Here is a 20,377-nt window from a genome sequence, read left to right as displayed (position 1 = left end):
AGTGCCAGGCAGTGGTGGTGCATGCCTTTAATCCCAACACTCGGGAGGCAGAGCCAGACGGATCTCTATGAGTTTGAGGCCAGCCTGGGCTACCAAGTGAGGTTCCAGGAAAAGGCGCAAAGCTACACAGAGAAGCACTGTCTCAAAAAACCAATAATAATAATAATAATAATAATAATAATTTTAGCATAAAGAGGGGAAAGGAATATAATATATCTATGTCCTGTACTAGGCATCCCATGTCAAACCAGCTTGTTTTCCTGTCCACACTCATATGATAAATTCCTGGGTGTTCAAAAGGCAAAGAAATCAGAAACTTTAATATTCAGTTTTCCCATTAGAGGTTCTATTTTCTCTTTTTTTTTAAGTAAGAAAATGCAGTACTTCCCTCCCCCCCACCCACATACGCAGTCTGGGTGATAGAAATGCCAGTGGCCTGGGCACAGCAAGCTCCCTGCAAGGCAGAGAACAGATCGCAGCAGTATGCCATTAGAGGCCACATGGTTCTGTAGGTTTGGGACGCTAATCCTGACTCTGCTGTTTACCAATCGTTGTCCTCGGCAAACTGTTTTCCTGTACTTGTTCTCATCTGCAAAATGGCTAAGAGTGATGAAATGTTTTAAAGGTTGTTTTAGGTTAGATGAATATCAGTTTGCCTTGGTTTGAGCTGTCCCTGAAGCAGATCCTGAGACAAGGAATTGAGCACGGGTAGTGTGCTTTGGAAGGTGGGCCTGGGAAGAGCTGGTGTAGACAGAGAAGGCTGCCCAGCTCACTGCCTTATCACATGGGCACCTACTCTGGAGGGCAAGGTAGAAGATGCAGAACCATCCCGAATCCAAGAGAAATGTTTATGTGCCACATTACCCAGGTGATGCTTATGGGCTGCTTCTAGGGGATGTCCAATTTTCAGCATATCCATCCAGTATTGCACACGGGTGAGGGTGGAAAAGAGCCAGAGAAAATTGTGGGCAGACATAGCTCTGGATATGTCCATCACACTGTCACTAAGCTTCGTCTCAGAAAGTTAAAAGACCCTGAAAGTCCACATTCTCCTGAGGTCCAGTCCCAGTGTTGAACTATAGTGATTTTGTGGGTTTTGTTTGTTTGTTTGGGTTTTTTAAAGGTATTGTATTTTTTAAAAAAGATACTGGATATTGCCATAGTAACCCCCTAGCCTAGTATGTATAGATCCAGCAGGTCATTTTATCATTTAAATTTGACATGAAATTGAGCTATATTCATGTGCTTCAAAAGTTTCTCAATTTTCAAAATATTATGACTTCTTTATGGAAGCTATTGGAGGTTGAGAGGATGTTCCATATACCTGCAGCCCAGGGAGGGACAGGATACCTGCAGGCCCTGGGAGCCTCCAAAAGCAGGGCCTGAGGTGTCTGTTTCCCACATACACTTTGCATGTTAGCCCTCTCTCCTCACTGAATACTTCTCTCCATGGATGGGAAACACGGTATCATCATGTGTCTCGGACCCTCGGAGACTTCATGGTTTTCATCCTTTGATCAACTTAACAAATGCCTGAGAATTTTGACTGGTTCAGATCGGATCTGGTGGCAGCTGCTTGAACCAGTCACCTGTGGTCACAGGGGTGGAGTCACTTGGGAAGGCAGCATTTTGTTTCCCAAGGAAAGGTGGGTGTGTTGTAGCAACAAGACATCTAGTACTGTCAAGCATGTGCGTGTCTTGATAGTATGATGTTGGATAGGCATGCAAGAGCTTCTATTATCACACAAAGAGTAAGTGTGTTTACCAGGAAATGGACCAAGAATTGGGACCTCCCATTTACAAAAGTATAGATGTCAAAACAGGAATCCATTTCAGAATGTTGAATACTGGATTAAAGCAACTGTTTTCGTGTATTAGAAAACAGTGCAGAATGGAGACTGAGAATTCAATGAAACATAGGACATGAATTCTCAAGTCACCTTGACTCGCTGTCTGGAACCACTTAAACCACAGAACAAGGTCTGGGGCCCAGTGAAAGAGGGACATGTTCAGGACTTCCAGAGATGGTGGGGATTTGTGAATTGACGTAGAAAAGAGAGGGTGTCTCCCTTAGTCTTGACCAAATACTGAGCTGCTCTAACTATCATTCCCAGGCACTGAATAGTTACTGCAGCTGTGGGGGTCAAAGAGGCCTAATAGTCAGAGAATATCTGCAGTTCTTACCTGAGAATGGAGAGACCGCACTTGGGGCACACAAGGGGGACATAAAGAGTTAGACTGGGGCATTCTTCACTCACTCTCACAAAACCTAAGTCCAAGCCTTGGCAAGATCAGTCTGAGGCTCCAGTAAACTGAATACCACCATAAAGGAGCCCAGTTTGTCAGTATTGTGACCACACTATTACCCACATAATAAAAAAAATTATAAGGCATAATCTATAGAATAGAGCCAGATATGGTGGCTCACAATTACAGTTCCAGAACTGGAGAGGCTGAAGCAGAAGGATTGCCATAAGTTGGAAGCAGCCTGGGATACACAGATTCTAGGTCAACCTAGAATACAGAAGGAGACAGACAGACAGACACAAAGAAGGGAGTATGGAGGGAGGGAGAAAGACCCTGGTTTTTTAAATTAAAATGAATAAATAAAGCAGGAAAACTTAGGGTACCATAAGTGTAAGGGGTCAATAAAAGTAAACTCAGAGATGCAGAGATGATGCAGTGTTGGAATTAGCAGACAGAGAATTTTAAACAGCTCTTAAAAATATGTTGGAGAATTCAAAGTAAGATGAACAGATGGGGAACTTCAACAGAGAGAAACAAAGGGAGCCCAGTGAAAATTCTAGAACTGAAAAATAAAAAGTACCAAAAGGAAAAAATTCACTAGATGGGTTTAATTGTATGTTGAATGCTGAGAAAGGAAATATCAGCGAAGTCGAAGACAGGACCTGATTTCACAGGGGAAAGGACTGGGCAAAAATCAACTCAGGTTTCAGGTGATTTAACCAGGGCTCACAGGCACGTGAAAGGATGTAGGACAGCTGGGATAAAGTTGAGAAACATTATACTACCTGTCCTCATGAGTTATTGTAAAGCTGCAGTTTAAAATAAAGAAGCACAGGAAAAAAAATAGATCAGAGGCACAGAATAGCAATTTCAGGAATAAACACATGCATGGTCAATTGTTCCTCCTCAAAGACACCAAAGCAAGTCTATAAGAATGGGTGTCCTTTCCACAAATGCTGATGGAACAAATCACACACACACACACACACACACACACACACACACACACACACTCGCATGTGCATGCACCCATAGACACATGATTGCATGCTCACATACCCACACATATGCACACATGAACACACATATACATGCATATACAGACATATGTACATAAATTATGCCACACATGAAAAATAACTTGAGATGATCAACTTATTGATTACAATAAGGCTCCTACTAGGAAATATAGGTGAATATTCATGCAAGACTTGAGGAGTTATTTCTAAACAGGATATGAAGTAACCCTAAATAATGTATTTAACGAGTTGGATTTCACAGAAATAAGACAGTTCTACTCCAAGGAAAAAGAGACCATGATTAATGAAGACCCCATGGGAATAGGAAGAAGCTAAGTCCTAGAGAGGTCCCCAGAAATCCACAAAGATACCTCCACTATAGACTACTGGCAATGATCGAGAGAAAGCCTGAACTGACTAGTCTGGTGATTGGATGGCCAAACACCCTAACTGGTGTGCTAGAACTCTCATCCAATGACTGATGGAAATGGATGCAGAGATCCATGGCCAGGCCCCAGGGGGAATCCAGGAGTCCAATTGGTGAGAAAGAGGAGGGATTATGTGAGCAAGAATTGTTGAGACTAAGATTGTAAAAAGCATAGGGACAAGTAGCCAAACTAATGGAAACACATGAACAATGAACCAAAAGCTGAGGAGCCCCTAACTGGATCAGGCCCTCTGGATAAGTGAGACAGTTGAATAGCTTGAACTATTTGGGAGGCACCCAGGCAGTGGAGCTGGGACCTGTCCTTAGTGCATGAGTTGGCTGTTTGGAACCTGGGGCTTATGCAGGGACACTTTGCTCAGCCTGGGAGGAGGGGACTGGACCTGCCTGGACTGAATCTACCAGGCTGAGCCAAATCCCCAGGGGAGTCTTTGTGTTGGAGGAGATGGGAATGGGGGGGGAGGGTCTGGGTACCGGTAAAGCAGGGGCGGGGGGGGGGGGGGGAGGACAGGGTAACCCATGGCTGATATGTAAAATTAAATTAAATTATAAAATAAAAAAAAGAAAGTTCTACTCAATAGGTATTACTGAAGAAATGAATATACAAGCCACACAGTGGGAGAAGGCTCTTGGCAATATGACAAAAACATTGGATTATGTTAACATACAATAGAATTCTCCCTGCAACCCAGATTAATTACTTTGGGGTTTTGTTTGGTTGGTTTGGGGGAAATCAAACCCAGGGCCTGTAGATACATGCTAGGCAAGTGTATCTCTCCCACTGAGTTAGACTTCCCCCTGACCCAGGCAGGCTAGTTACTTTCTACCATGGCTCTCTGGGTGTTTCCTATTGTGTTTTTCCAATTAGAACTGGCCAGGCCCCACCACAGTGTCTGTAGCATTGCTAAAAAAAAAAAAAAAAAAAAAAAAAACACCCACTTACCTTCAGTTTATTCCACTGATTTCTGAAGCTGTGAAGATCTTTGTGGGGCCACTTAGTAGTATGTAGACCCACCCAAGGGTTAAGGCATGAAATAAATGGTTCAGATAGGCCCAACCAAACTTGACTGCAAGGCTTTCAAAATTCAACCCCCCCCCCTTTTTTTTGTCCCTGGGTGTCTTAGTCAGAGCTATTATTGCTGTAATGAAACACTATGACCAAAAGTAACTTGGGGAAGAAAGGGCTTATTTCACTCACATGTAATAGTTTGAGCATCAAAATCAAGCAGGGCAGGAACCTGGAGGTAGGAGCTGATGCAGAGGTCATGGAAGGGTATCGCCTACTGGCTTGCTCTCCATGGCTTGTTCAGCCTGCTTTCTTATAGAACCCAAGACTATCAGTCCAGGGGTGACCCCACCCACGATGAGCTGTACCTACCCCATCAATTAAGAAAATGTACTACAGGCTTGCACACAACCTGATCTTATGGAGGCATCTTCTCAGTTGGTCCTTCCTTTCTGGTGACTCTAGGCTTGTGTCAAGTTGGCATAAAACCAGCCAGCACACTGGGGTATCTTGACATGGTGATTGAGTAGTAGCCCACAGAATATTCTCACTACTTTGTCACCAGGAAACTAAATTTCACCCACTAATTGGTCCCAATTGCTACCTTTTTTGAATGTTTTCTTTGTTGTTTTAAGCCGTTTTCATTGTGGTGACTGTGTGTGTGTGTGTGTGTGTGTGTGTGTGTGTGTGTGTGTGTGTGTGTGTGTTCTGGAGCATTAAGTCTCTAATACCTGGATCATAGACACACCTTTCCTTCACTTTGTGCAGGTGGGCGGGTGTCTTAGTGCTGGAAGGTGGAAGAAGAAGAGAAAAAAAAATGTACCAAGTGAGGATACCATTGTAGTGTCTTCTATTGGGACTTGTGGTCGTTTTCTGGAGATTAGGCGTGGAGGTGCCAGGGGGCGGGGTGCTTACCAAGCAACTGTAAATAAAATAACCACATTTACTCCACTTTACCAGGCGGGTGAAGCCAAAGCCTTGCCGACTTTAAGCTCCACCCTGGCTGCCTTCGTACATGTTTGGGGGTATGAATTTCTCCCACTAGGAAATGAATGACCCAGCTCTTGCAGATCAGGGGGAGAGGCTAGGTCTTTTAGTTTTCTGTAGCCTTCAGGATTATGCTTCCTCATCTTGGAAAGGCCAAGCTTCAAGGCAGAGGAAGGTTATGAACACCAAGGGACCAAGAGTCCCAACTTCAAGTGACAGCGCCTTCTACAAAATTAGCTCGATTCAGCAAAAGCCGTCTTTTGTCTTCTTAGTTACGACAGTACATGCACATAGGGGTGCTTACACACTCTTCAGCCTCCCTTGGTGACTGTCTTCTCAGGAGCTATGCTGTCCAGGAAAGGTAGACATGCAGAATTTGAAATGATGTCTGAATTCTTTACAAATGACTCGTCTCAGGCTTGAGGGATGTTTCGGATGGTGAAGTGCTAGCAACATGCAAGCGTGAGGACCTGAGTCTAAAAAGCCAGATGTGGCCACTCAAGTCTGTAACCTCAGTCCGGAGGTGGAAATGGGAGGACCTCTGGGCTCATGGCCAGCTAGCCTAGTGGAATTGCTGAGTTCCCGGTTCTGTGGGAGATCTTGCCTCAGCAAAACAAGGTGGAGAGTGACTGAAGGCTCCTGATGTCAGCGGTCTCTGGCCTCCACCTGCACCCACATCAGCATATGCATATGACACACTCATGACAATAAACAAATAAACAGACAAGCAATAAATAAATAAATGAGTGGATAGATAGATAGATAGATAGATAGATAGATAGATAGATAGATAAAACCTTGCTAAGAACCTCAGGGCTCAGGTTTTTTGTTTGTTTTGTTTTGTTTTATTTTGTTTTACAGTACTTAGGATCCAATCCAAGGCCTGGCACGTGCTAGGCAAATACTTTAACATGAAGCCATAGCATCAGACTGTCAGTGTTAACAAAACACTAGGTCAGAGGTTGCTGCTTGCTTTACTTGGAGGACATTCTGATTTTTCAGCCTTCAAGACAAAAATCAAAGCAAGGGCTCCTTCTCAGACAAGTATGTGAGGTCCCCAACACCATGACCCTGATCCTCCTTCCTACCCATGCATCTATCACTTCTTCCATATCAAAAATTCCTAATCCAACCAGTTTCCTTTCCCACACATATCTTTATCTCTGTTGTCTCCAAATATAGAAATCATTTATTCCCCAGCACACTTACCTCCATCTTACTCTGTCAAAACCCGGCCCCTGCTTCAAGGCCAGTCTCCAATGTCACTGTCCTTCTGAAGGTCTCGCCATTGCTTCTTGTCAAGTCTGGCTTTCCCTTTTTCTGAAGAGCCTTAGTGTTTTGTTTGCAGTTCACTGAAGGCCCTGATGCTCAGCTTTCTGGGACGAAAGGATCTTCATTATACCCGTAGCCCCACAGCACCTAGCACAGCTTTTTGAACAAAGAGCTTTTGACTAGTTCCAAGCACGGAACTTCATCTCTGTTACTTGGTGGTGGGCTATTACTATTTGAGGGTTGTTATTTAACCAGAGGTGATGTTCAAATCACGTAGTGACTGGGACAGCCCAGGTCCCTGTCAACCTGAATAAATGCCTTTTGGTACAGCCTGAGTATTAGCCCTGATTCTGTGCTTTTTCCAGAAGAATATAGTCCCTCCCCTCAGCCTCACAAGACTGCTCTGGTCACATGAGGTAATGCTGGTGAAAGTTCTTGGGTAGCAGAAGGTGGTTTGCAGATGTGGGGCTGCAGGCTGTCCTCCAGGGCCCAGTGTGGGCTTGGCTCCTTGACATTTAGTGTATCCTGACCACTGCTCCACTTCATTCAGAACCACCTCCCAAGAATAACTGTTGAGCAACTGATCAGGACACCACATGCTTGAGGGGACTTGGAATCAACCATTTGGTCTCCCTTGCCTCTTAGTGTTATCTTCTTCAAGCTGGGCCTCTTACCTTTTTAGGCAAAAGGCTAAATATTTTCAGTAGATGAGTTTTGAGCAATCTCATCAAAAATTTAAACCTAGGAAGACTTTTTGAACATTACTGTAAATTGGCTCACTTAAGAATCCCACTCGCTATTGCATTTTGACCTTAAAATCCAGGATCCTGAATGATGTCTGGACATATCAGGTGTTCTGACTTCCTGTGTGACACTGGGATACTCTGACTAGATCTGTGAGGATTGACACCAATGAAAACAGTCCAAGGTTTCATCTTAGTTCCTTTGTTTTTACAGTTCTCTGTCTCCTTTTCCAATGTGTTCTCCCTTAAGAAGTGTGTTTGAGCCTCACCACTTCATTTCCTCCCTGTATTCCCTCCCATCCTTAACTGTGGAAATACAAATCATTAGCCACTTCCTTCTCCTGAAGACATTAACTCTTTCCCATTAAGCACCAATTGCTTTTTTATGTTTATTGGTCATTTGTAGTCAATGTCTCTTCTTGCACCTTTGGATTTCAGGAAAAAAAAAAGTCTCAATGTTGTGTATACAGCAGAGTACTAGGGATCCTTGGGAATTGACAGAAGAGTACACATGACTCTTCTCCTTAGCCTTGAGGAAGTCCTATCTAAAAGGCAACCAAGAATTATAATAAGTATAAATAAGTTAAAATCTTAGAATCAAAATAACAATTTCTATTTGGACAGTATTGTGCCACCACTCTCTTTTCAGGCAGGTCACATCTCATCACCGCCGTTCTTCATCTATAAATAGTGAGAATGATATCAGCCACCCAAGGCTTTGTGAAACTCGGAGGAGACCGCACCAAAGGAGAAGGTGGCTATTGGCTGTAGCCAGGGCAGGCTGATCATGCTTCAACAGCTTAGTGAGGAGTTCATGTGTTCATGTGACAACTGTCAGGCCACGTCTATGCCTGAGACCCACAGATCAAAGAGACATCAGTTTGAACTCAGTCCAGGACCTTGAGTACCCGTCCGAAAAAATGTCTGCCTTCTTCTCTCTTGCTTGTGTCCATGCCGAAAGGAGTGAGAGTGAGACACTGTCAAACTCTGAAAATAAGCAAACTGGGGCTCAGAAATAGTCGGCACCCTCTCAGGGATAGACAGTCTGGGACAGAATTCTGCATCTACTGCTTACAAACTGTATAAACCTGAGCAGGTGACAGGGTCCCCTAATTTCAGCAGTCCCTTTGCCAGATGGCATTAACACCACTTAGTGGACTGCACAGGTCTAATATGGAAAGGCTGTGTCAGCACAGCCCTGGGAAAACAGGAAGAAGTCCAGGTATGTCCGCAACAGCAGCAACAACCAGAAAGCAAAAAAGAAAGGCTAGAGCTGACTTTCTTCCAGCCATGCCCAGGGTTTCTCCGAGTCTCTACCTGCACGGGTGGAGAAAGCTTTGTGATGTTCAGTCTTGTATCTCAGCAGTTTGCATAATGCAGTCACATGGCATTGGTTCATTACTCAGAACGTTGTGAACCACATTCTCACTGGGTTCTGGGCTAACTAAATAGTGGCCAATGTCTTCCTTTCTATGGAAGAGACTCCCACCCACCCATGCGGTTCCCCCGTTCAGAGCTGCTGCCCACATCCTCATGAAGCCTTCTTCCTAGCAGCTCTTAAGTTCTGAGGTGCTGGTAAAGGGGAAGGTGCAGGTAAAACTTAGAGCTAGGAAGACTTTTGGGAGGCAAGAACTAACTGCGATGGAGTCTTGTTTGAGAAATAGCTAAGTACAGTGTCAGTGGCCCAGATGGTGTGACAGACCACAGCGGACAGTCGCTCCTGGGATTGCAGCTTCCGTTAAGTGTTCTCTGAAGATTCACAGCCCAGATCCAGAATAGTCAAGGAGCGATAAAGAGCAATAAAAGGTGAAGAGAACAAAAGAATGTCCTAAATCTGGCCAGAGAAATAGGGACCACTCACCATTATCACAGTGCTTCACGGTTTACAAAGCATCTGTAAATACTCAGTGAGGTGTAATCAATCACTGATGGTTTACAAGGGGAGAAGGGTGTTCAGACGAATTTCTGATTATGGTAGACTGTACTCAGTGATTTTTGCTTTACATGGTGTTGCGCTGGTCTTTTCTCTAGAACTATTTGGGGTGGTAAGGTGGCATTTGGCACCTTTCTAGTTAAAATCAGCATGCCTGATTACTGTCAGGCTGCCTCGTGCTAGACTGAGGTTATCTACTATCTAAGCTTGTCAATCTGATAAATTCAAGTTACACACAGAAAACATTTCTGAAGAAGACTGAGGGCTTTGCGTTAGTTCACTGTGTGGGTATGCAGGAAGTTCCCCTTTTTAGTACCTCCTTGACCTTCTGTCCCTGTCCTCAAGCCCAGAGTTTTATTTTACTTGATTCAGGAAAAGTCGTAATTACATGATTCTTTTATAATTATTTTTTCCTTTATACAATGTATTTTGATCATATTCTTTCCCTTCCCCCAACTCCTTCCAGATCTTCCCCACCTCCCAACCCACCCATAGACTTTATATTCTCTATTAAAAAAATCAAAACAAACAAAAAAACCAGTAAGATAAAGAATAACAAAACAAAACACACACAAAAAAAAATATGGAATCTGTTTCATGTCAGAGATGCCTAGAATTTAATAGACAAGAAAGAAGTAAGAGGAATGAGTTACAATGAGCAAGGTAAGAGGAGTGCCCCCCATGTTCTGCCCAGTTATTTGTATTTCTGTCTTCTTCAAGTTCCTTGACAAGTGTCCAGCCTCCCATAGGCCACTTTCCAGCAGCTCTCCAGGTCCCTCTGAGAAGCTGGGGCCTGGCCCATTGCTCCATCTTCCCTGCCTAGGTGCATTCCTGTGCGACCACAGTGGGATAGGTCATGGCCTGTGTGCCAATGAGGCTGTGTCAAAAGAAGCTTCCTTCAAATCAAATCAAACTACAATACACTTACGGGCCGGGTAATTCTACAGTTTGATGGATGCTGAGAGTAGAAGCTGGCATGGTCTTCCAACGGTGGCTTTTTAGAGTCTGAAGTCATTGCGTTACACCAGAGTCAGCTCACGGCTCTTCCCACCTGTCCCGCTTCCACCCTGGCCCAGTCTTTAACTCTGCCTACTTATTCTCAGAACTGTGTCTACTTTGCAGAATTTCTAAGGGCAACTTCCTTCATGACTTCTCAGGTCCTTGGTTCCACAGATGTGGCAAGTCCAGACTTGGGCAAGCAGCCCCCTAGGAAAACCAGCTGTTTTGTGCAGCAGAGACGTCCTGCAGCTGAAAAGCCCTTTCACACTTTATGCAATCCATGCACTTGGTTAGACATTCATAGACTTCAATCACTCATCTAAAAAAATTAGGTCATTCTTTATGTTGAGCTTCATGTCTAAGAAGGAAAGTATGCTGAGAGAGAGAGAGAGAGAGAGAGAGAGAGAGAGAGAGAGAGAGAGAGAGAGAAAGATGTGTTTGTTGGTGCCTGGTTTGCAATAGAAATAGAGAACACTTCTCCCAGCCATACAGGGTACTAACAGCTTAGGACAGCCACCATTTTTACCCAGTGGCCATTGGCTCATAGGCTGTCTGCATACTAGATGACCCAGGGAAATGGTACCAGTAGTAACTGCCTCATGTGCTCATAAATAACAGTGGGTAGATCTACAGGTTAGGATTTCTGGGGAAATCTCCAGAGCATGTTGTATAGTTCTACAAAGAAGAGTGAGTCTGTGTGTGTAGTGGTTCTTAGGCAGGGGAAAAGAGGGAGGCACTAGTGGGAATATCCTTGTAGCATGGGCAACTTTTCCTGAGACTTTACTACCCCAAGGAGTAGCAGGTGCCAAGGAAAGAGCCCAGTGCTGAGGACAAAAGGCCCTTCCTGCTGGGTATTCAATTCACCAGCCACATGACCTTGACTAAGGCATGTTGCTTGCATTTCTTAACCTTAATATCAAGTCCACGGTCATCCCAGAGAATAAGAGTCAATGAAGATAGGGAGACTAGAAGAGGACCCTAGTAAGCATGAACTCTTTGACCTCACAGGTCTGCTGAGGGTGCATAGATAGCATATGCTGACTGTCAGCTGACTCTCAGCACCTCTTCAAGGCTCCACTTCTCAGCTGTGGCTTTATGTTGTTTCCTTGGGACAGACCATAAGGAGAATGGTTACACTACAGAAACACAGAAACAACACAGACCCGTCATCCCCAGAAGAGCTCTTGAGAGCAGCCATGCTGATTGGCAAGCTTGTCCTGGGTCCCAGTTACTAGCATATCAATGGGTTTCTCCATGCTATTCTTTTCCTCTCAGGTCTTGAAAGGCTGAGAATTAAAAAAATAATAATAATAAAAATTAAGGTGACATGGACTATACATTTTAAGCTGCCAAGGCAGTAAAAGCTGTGAACGTTGAAAGTATGTGTAACCACATTCCTTCTTCACATAGGCTTGCTGTCTCCATTACCACTGTCATCATTAGAAATCCCTGAACCCAACACACAAAACCCTGGGAGTTTGGGGGTGTAGTTTCCAGCATGTAGAGAAGGCTCTTGTCTTGCTGTCAAGTAGGTTTCTCTGAAGTACTCACCCTATTGTTAGATGTTCAGAGTTCTGAGTGTGCCTGTTGGGTTCTGCCTGGATCCAGTCTGCCTTCATTTCTGGGATGCTGATCTCCTTTGACAGGTTCAGCCTTGCCCATGGATTTCTGATCCTAGCCTCCCAAACCCCTGGATGGAGCACACATGTTACTTCCTGTTATACAAGCCACCTCCACCCCCATGCTTACTCATGCTCAGTACACCAGTTTCTGACATTCTGCCTTTGGTACCCTCCACATCTTTCACACATCAAGATATTTCCATGGAAACCAAAATAAAGGGGGACCAAAAGGCTGTGTGTTAGACTTTCTGGTATCGGTCATGTGCCTGTGTGCTTCATGGAAGCTTTGCAGTGAGGCATTTTCACTGGAAATGCCTCAGACAAGTCTCACTGGAAAGCTACCCTGTCCCCTTGTCAGCAAGGTGGGGAACATGGATTGCAGCCTCTGCTGGCTTTTCTCACAGGATTCAGATCACAAGGAAGCCGTTCATCCATCAGAAGCTAAAGCTTATTTAAATCTAAGCCAAAAATAAAAAGGGGGAAGAGTGTCTGTGAGGAGACATAGACACAGCTGGACTTTGATGTTCCAGGTCTCTTTGCCAGAGGCCTCATGAAGTCCTCCCTCAGTCACGGCATATATGTAGGGTCGTCTCTCCCTTCTCCTACCCCTCCCACCATTCAGCAGGGTTTCTGGGATTTCTCATCCTAATATGTGGTACCTAAAATTGTTAGGTCCACTGCCTGTGGTTTCATTTTTCAGCTAGATTTGGAGCTCTTCAGTGGCAGCATGTCCTCTGCTCTTCAGACATCTGCTGGTACGTAGGACTATCTCGGGATAGTTTCATAATCAATATTGGTTAATAAGGTAAAAACATGTTTTTGCAGTGCTAAGTACTGAACTCGGGAACTTGCACATGTTAAATAAGCACCCTACCGGGATTGGCATCATTGGGCATCAGTTCTTTAAAATAAAATTGAAAAAGAACAAAAAGTTGATATATTGAACAGTTTGAGAGTTGTGTGTCTTTATTGGTACAAGTAGATGCTAGGTGCTCACCCACTGACCTGCAATGCTTTTAGAAGGCAAAGATGTATGAGCTAGAACATGGAGGTAGAAGACCATCAAGAATCTGGGATTCTGTAAAATGGAGCTTTTGCTGGTACTGGGACCAATGGTGGAAAGTAGATTGTCAGCTCATGGACAGATCACTCCAGAGATCTTTTTTCACTCTATCAAGCAAAGGGTCCACAGGTTAGACGTGTTTTATCAAGTGTATTTCCCGAGAAGTATGCATCCATCATTCTATGAGTCAAGTTGCAGAGAATATTAGAGTGACATCTTGCACTCCACTAGGTTTCAGCCCTTATAAGAATAAGCAGCAGCAGATGGTAGTGAAAAATTATGCATACTTTATTATGCATTGCACATTTTGCTTATTAGAATTTTTCATGTGACACCCTGCATTTTTAAAAGCCTAAAGATGAAAACAAAATGGAATTATTCATTGAAATATTTAAATCAGCTTACAGCAATTATATCAAAATAAAATCTAGCACCCTGGAAGGTAGTTAGATTCCCCCTTGGCCAGCATCTTGAAGAAGTGTGTTTGTTCTGTGGGATGAGGACAGGAAGGGAACACTCCCTCAGTGAGGTCCTCATCATCAAAGGTCATGCGGGGCAGAGATAGTGGTAGGGTGAGGATGAGGGTGAGGGACTGCACTAAGCCAATCCCATTGAAAAAGGAAAACCAGGAAGGGAAAATATGAGAAGCTCTGTCTACGTGTAGAGAAAAGTGCTCCTCTCTGCTCTTCCTCTCACATCATCTCTGCCTTCCTTAGTGAGTGAGTCACCCCCTCCTGGACTTACCATTTGCCAGCACTCACCCCCACAGAAAGCATGTGGGATTCACAAGCCACCGTGTGGGTGTGTCACTGAGACTGTAGAAGAGGTGGGGGGCGGGAGTGGAGTGTGAAGATGCTTGTGAATCCTAGGTAGAACTCCCTGGCATCTTAACGACAACCTTCAAGTTCAGATGGAGCAAACATGACATTTGAGACTTCTAGAAATCACCAGGTTACAACGGTTATTCTTCCATATGTGGATTGGCTCCAACTGGGGTTTCTAGCAGCATTCTAGAACCTGGAGCCAGAGGAGCCAGACACATTGTTCTTAAAGCTCACTTGAGTCAGCTCCCCATTTAATACATGAGTGCCTTGGCCTGACAGATGGCCACACAGCACACAGCTAGGTGTGGAGGAAAGTACACGGGTTCTGAAATTTAGCAGATTGAGCCAGATCTTTCCCTCTATGCTCCATTATCTTTTGACCTAGAACATATTACCCAACCTCTCTACTCTTGGATTTCCTCTTCTGCAAACTGTGAACTATGCAAACATTGCTGGGTTGTTCTGAGAATAAGAAATCACTTTACCATGTTTAGCACAGCCTCAGTCCTGCAGAGGGCTTCAGAAAATGGGAATCACTATGTAGTGTGTGCATTCGGTATGATCTCTAGACTCTAAGTTCTTTGTGATGGGAAGGCTTTCAGCACTGGGTGAGCATATCAGTTATTCTTTTCTGCCACACATTAAGATAAATGCTGTTTTCCACAAGTGTCTGTCCATCAACTGGGACACTGCCTTTTATGATCCCACCGAACAAATCTAAACTTGTTCCAACAAATAATTACCAAATACTTGAACAGTTTCAGTGTCTCCCTAGTCTTCTCCAGGGTGATCCCTTTTAGATCTGGGAATCCTTTCAAAGACCTTGTTTGGTCTCACTGAGGACACTCCTGGGACCCTTTCCTTCCTATGTAAGCATCTGTGGGAAGGTGTTTGCCAGCCATAAGGAAATTCAGGGATAGCAATCTCAGGGGCAGTAGTACATCCTGAATAAACTTGTGTGGACCTGTCAATGTGTGCTACCCAGAAGCGTAGTTCAGTCTCCTGTCTTCCACCACTATGTTGAGGGACACGAACACTACTACATCTACAAAGAAAAGCATGCTGTAAAATCATGTGTAAAATCAAGTGTTGCATTGAAGAGTTACTCCCTGTAGCTCTCATTGGTTTTGTTGCATTGTTGTCCTCAATTTCTTTTCCTCTGTATGTCTAATGCTTCCCATGTGACTTGAAGTTCCTGCCCTTCAACTTCAGATTCGAAAGCATGACCTGCTTTAACCAAGAGAATGAGACAGGAGCGACAGTAGGCCACTCCCAAGCATTGGTGTAAGAGGCTATTGGATATCTCCATGGAGCTCGCAGGATCCTATCATCATGAGAAGAATATACTCACATTAGCTTAGTGGTTCAAGGAAGCTGTGAGACTTACTGAATTGGGCCCCCAGCAAAGGTATCAGTACCAGCCTGCACATAGCCGAAGCATAGGTTCTTGAGCAAAATGTTTTTAAAATAATTTGTTATACAGCATTTTTGTGTCAAGGGACAATTACACAGAAACTATGTGGGTCATAAAACATACATATAGAAAGCAAATTCTAATCCTATCTATCAGAATATAAGTTTAAAGGAATTTATGGGTGAGGTTACAAAACTATAATCAAGTTAAATGAATGTTTCATTAAAATGCTTTATCAATCTGCAACTTTCAAGTTAAAAAAGAACTGGCTAAAAAGAAAATAAGTATGTGTACTATACCAAGTGAGTGAAATGGCTGATGAAACAAGCAAGCTGAATTATTACCAAAGAGACACAGGAAGTCAGGGGGATTCCTATTGGACACAGTTTACAATGTTGTTCAGTCCATGCTCATTGGGTAGCCACTATGTGTCAGTACTAGTCTAGACCCTGAAAATAGATTGTGGAGGGAAATTCACAAGGCTCAGGTCCCAGAAGATTTGTATTCTATTGAATATTTAGGAAGTTAAACATTTTGTTTTGGTTTGGTTTTTGGTTTTTTGAGACAGAGTTTCTCTGTGTTGTTTTGGTGCCTGTCCTGGATCTCACTCTGTAGACCAAGCTGGCCTCAAACTCACAGAGATTCGACTGGCTCTGCCTCCCGAGTACTGGGATTAAAGTCATGCACCACCACTGCCTGGTGAGGAAGTTAAACATTTTTAAAGACCAATGGGACAACCAGATCATATGTGCAATGAAGAAATTAAAGCAGAGTAATGGCTACATTGGATAGTCAGAGGAAGACCTCTCATGGGATGGGGCTTATGTGTTATGCAAGAGCAAATGGAAGAAAGATAACATTGAGGGCCATAGCAAATGCAAAGGCCAAGATTTAGCAACAGCCTCAGAGTGTTTGAAGTGGAAACAGAGGTATAGAGAAGGGCAAAACATTTCAAAATAAAGGGCCATATTCAAAGAGGCTAGACATGTGGAGCTCTGCCAGCCACAACAAAGGCAATGCAACTCATTGGAATGTACTAAGAATGTGACCTGATTTTTCCAGGCTTCAGGAGCTGTGTGGAGAAGAGATTGTGGATAAATAAGAGTGGAAAGAAGCAGGCCAGTGAGACTGTTGCAGGGTGGTGGTTGTTCTGAAGAGATAGCAAAGCCAGAGGCGGGCAGGTCCCCAGTGTATTTTGGAAATACAATCAAGACTCACTGATGGAACAGGTGCAGGAAAAGTGAAGGACTGCATGTGAGCTCTAGTTTCTTAGCTTGGGTAGCTCAGGGGGTGGTTGGTGGCTCATTTCTGGAGATGAGGAAGAGTGGAGAAGAAATGAACCAGAGAAGTCAAGAGTTCTGTCTGGATGAGTTCATTTGGACTTATGCCTCTAAGGACACTAAGCTGCTGGACATACTAAGTTTGTGGTCGAGGCTGAAAATAGAAGTTGGCAGATATCAGCATAGAGATGGCGTTTCAGTCAGAACCTGGATTGCTTCATCTAGGGAAAGAGTTCACTTTTTCAATTTAAAATTTAAGAACTTTTAAATTCTAAAAAAATGTTAGCAGAAAGCAGTGGGAGGACCAAACTGTAGCACAAGCTGACATTTAAGAGCTTAGCAGAGGGAGAGGAGACAGAAGAGGAGCCTGAAAGAGACGTGACACCGTGTGGAGAGATGGAGCCAAGAGAAGAAAGTCTTCCAGGAGGAGATTCATCAGCTTGGCTTTGGCTGGATGGAGAGTAACTGAATCATAATGCAAGATGAGGGCAGAGGAGTGAGGGGAAGTGTGCAGCTGATCGATAACCATGACAATTAGATACTCGGGCTGGCTGTTGTGGCTCGTGCTTAGGATCCCAGCAGTTGGGATACTGAGGCAAGAGAATCTCTAATTCAAGGCCAACCTAGGCTAAGTAAGAGATCTTGTAGAACCAACAAACAGACTAGTGGAGACAGAAATTGAAACAGAATGCTTGAAAAGTAGCTGAGAGGATACAAGGATGACCCTGAGATCTTGAGGAAGAGGGAAACAGAAATGCAGAGATCCAGGATCAATGTACTTTTGATTTAAGTAGGAGATGCAGGGGCACAATTAAATGACAGTGGGCATAAATGAGCAGGGAAAATGTTAGTGTTGCAGTCTCATCAGGGTAGACAAGCTTAGTGGTCCTTGAAAAGAGGAGACAGGAACAGAGAGGAGCCGTGGGCTTCCACAGGGCCTTCAACAGTGAGGCAAGACAGGCAGTGAGGGCTGTAAGAGAGCTAATAAACACTCAAGTTTTCTCAGTGACATGTGACTTTAGGTCAGCTTTTGGGGATTTAGGACTTCTTGAGACTATGTCCTTCATTTACAACTCACTGAACTTGAAAAAGAATGTAAATGATCACCTTTTACAATGTATTTTAGAAGGCATTATAGATGGCTGATAGATAGATAGATACATAGATACATAAATAGATGGGACTACTTATGGAGATGAGTGGGATTGAGAGATGTTACACCAGAACTGTCCAACCACCAGCAATAATTCCCATCCTTAGGTCTAATGAGTCAGGAGATAACAAGACTGAGATCCTAGTGAGCACCATAGCCATGAGGGAAGGACCAAGCACTGTGACAACTCATCCAGGAGGTAGGAAATGGGTCAAAGCAGAGAGGGATGAGAAGGAAATAGCCTGACTTCTTTCTTCTCTCATCTTCTGCTGATTGTTTCAAAAAACCGCAGCCAACTAGAATCCACCTGGCAAGTGATCATGACTAATGTGTAGAACAGGTCCTTCTTTGGACCACCAGCTCTCTAATAATGACCCAGAGACCTTTTATTAATTATGAAAGCTTGGCTTTAGCTTAGGCTTGTTCACAACTAGCTCTTAAAACTTAAATCAATCCATTTATAGTAATCTATGTCTGCCTTGTGGCTCACTACCTCTCCTCAGTACCATATGTCCAACTCCCTCTGTGTCTAGCTGACAAATCTCCCACACCTCCAATTCTTTCCCAGAGTTCCTCTCTCACCCTGGAAGTCCCACCTATCCTCTTCTGCCAGCTATTGGCCATTCAGCTCTTTATTGAACCAATCAGAAGATGCCTTAGTCAGGTAAAGTTCTTTATTGAACCAATCAGAAGGTCCTTAGTCAGGTAAAGTGAGACAGAGACACATCTTCACACAGTATATAAAAAGGATTATCCCAACAAAGGTGATTCATGGTGAAGGTCAGAGAGTAGATTTGGTGGGGACAAGCAGCACGGCCCTTGACATTTCATACCATGGAAACCACTCCTAGGGGCATCTTTACACCCAATGCTGTTATACATAACACAGCTTGCAATTGCTACTCAGTGGGATTTGGAAAGTGCAAATGGTGCCTTTTGCAAATCATTGCAAAATCCACCCTCGAAAATCCACTGCCACTCTTCACCTGTAATGTTTATTCCAACCATCCCTCTTTTATTTCACCACAGGCCTTAGAATTGGGGCAGCTTGTACTTCAGGCTCCTGGTTTGCATGAGCTCCTTACAAGGCCAGGAGAGACCCCTAGAAACACATCCGACTGGCCATGTGCCTTTGTAAAAACTCTGAAAGATATTTATTTTAACTGTCTATTGACCCTGTGACTTCCCACTCTGACCCTAAAGAAGTCCCTCTCAACCCCAAATTGTATAAACTTCAGGTTCTCTAAAACAGAGCTGCCTCTGCTTTCAGTCTAGATATGGACTCTGTCACCTTTGAGGCAGCTTGATTAATGCGTACCTGGAGATAGGAGAGGGTTACAGGAGGATGGCAAGGCCAGGAGGGATGACCTTGAGCACAATGCAGCCAGAAGAGGTCTGTGTTTGAACAGCCCTAGGCTGTCCTCTGAAGTCCTGAAGGATGGTCAGGGGCCCCACCGTTTCTCTCTGAGGAACTCACATGCTGCTCTTTGCATTTTCAGATGCGGATGGAAACCTGTGTCGAAGTAACCAACTGTTACAAGTTGTGCTCACCATGCACCGAATCATCATTTCCTCCGCCGAGCTGCTACAAAAACTCATGAGCCTATATCCTTGGGCACCAGCGTAGGCTGCAGCTTCAAGTGCAGCTTTTATTTTGATTGGTTTGGAATAAACCTGAGCAGTAAATGGCTCCATCTGTCCTCTTAAGGATATAGTTGTGTGTGTGTGTGTGTGTGTGTGTGTGTGTGTGTGTGTGTGTGTGTGAATGCCGGCGATGCCTGAGCGGTAGTTCCCGAGACCAGTTAGCACTTGAGGCCTAGGTCCCTGGGGCTGAGTCAGGACATGTGACTGCGCAAATCCTTTCCCAGAGAACAAAACAAAACAAACAAAAGATACACTACAACTTGGGGAAGAAAAGGAGAAACGAAACAGCAGGACAGACTGACTTCCTTCTCTAAACCTCCTCCATGAAGCTGTATCGTTCATCTCGGAGACCAGTCTCCCGGGGGCATGACAAGGGTAGAGCATGGGAGAGAGCCACCTAATGAGACATACCTGGAGTAAGCGGGTGCCTCCTCTGCAGAGAATTTCAAACCAGTTCACTATGCTCTTCCTGACTCCATGCACCCGTAATTGTGAGCAATGCCAGCAATTAAACACTCCTCCCTAAAAATGTGCTGGCCTCAGGACTAAAGGTACTTAAGTGGCCTCCTTTGGGACACCACTGGGTGCTGTTCCTGCAGCAACCCCTCTACTGCCCGCCCTGCCACATCCCACACACTCCACCCCCTCTTCCCTGTGCGCTCACACAGCCTTTCAGTGGCACCTGCTTCCCAGCCATTCAAATGTCCCACATTTAAAAATAAACTC

The 20,377-nt window shown here is 44.2% G+C and overlaps 1 protein-coding gene across 1 annotated transcript in view; it reads left to right on the top strand.

Moving 5' to 3' along the window:
- Rasgrp1 (RAS guanyl releasing protein 1) overlaps nucleotides 1-20,377 on the top strand; it is a 66,768-nt gene that overhangs the window by 15,048 nt on the left and 31,343 nt on the right. The window contains exon 3 of the mRNA XM_036184528.1: nucleotides 19,507-19,612. Coding sequence (XP_036040421.1) covers nucleotides 19,507-19,612 — 106 coding nt within the window. The remainder of the gene's footprint in view (nucleotides 1-19,506; nucleotides 19,613-20,377) is intronic.

This window comes from Onychomys torridus, chromosome 4, assembly GCF_903995425.1.
Source record: "Onychomys torridus chromosome 4, mOncTor1.1, whole genome shotgun sequence".
Lineage (NCBI taxonomy): Eukaryota > Metazoa > Chordata > Mammalia > Rodentia > Cricetidae > Onychomys > Onychomys torridus.
This window is presented reverse-complemented; position numbering and strand designations above follow the sequence as displayed.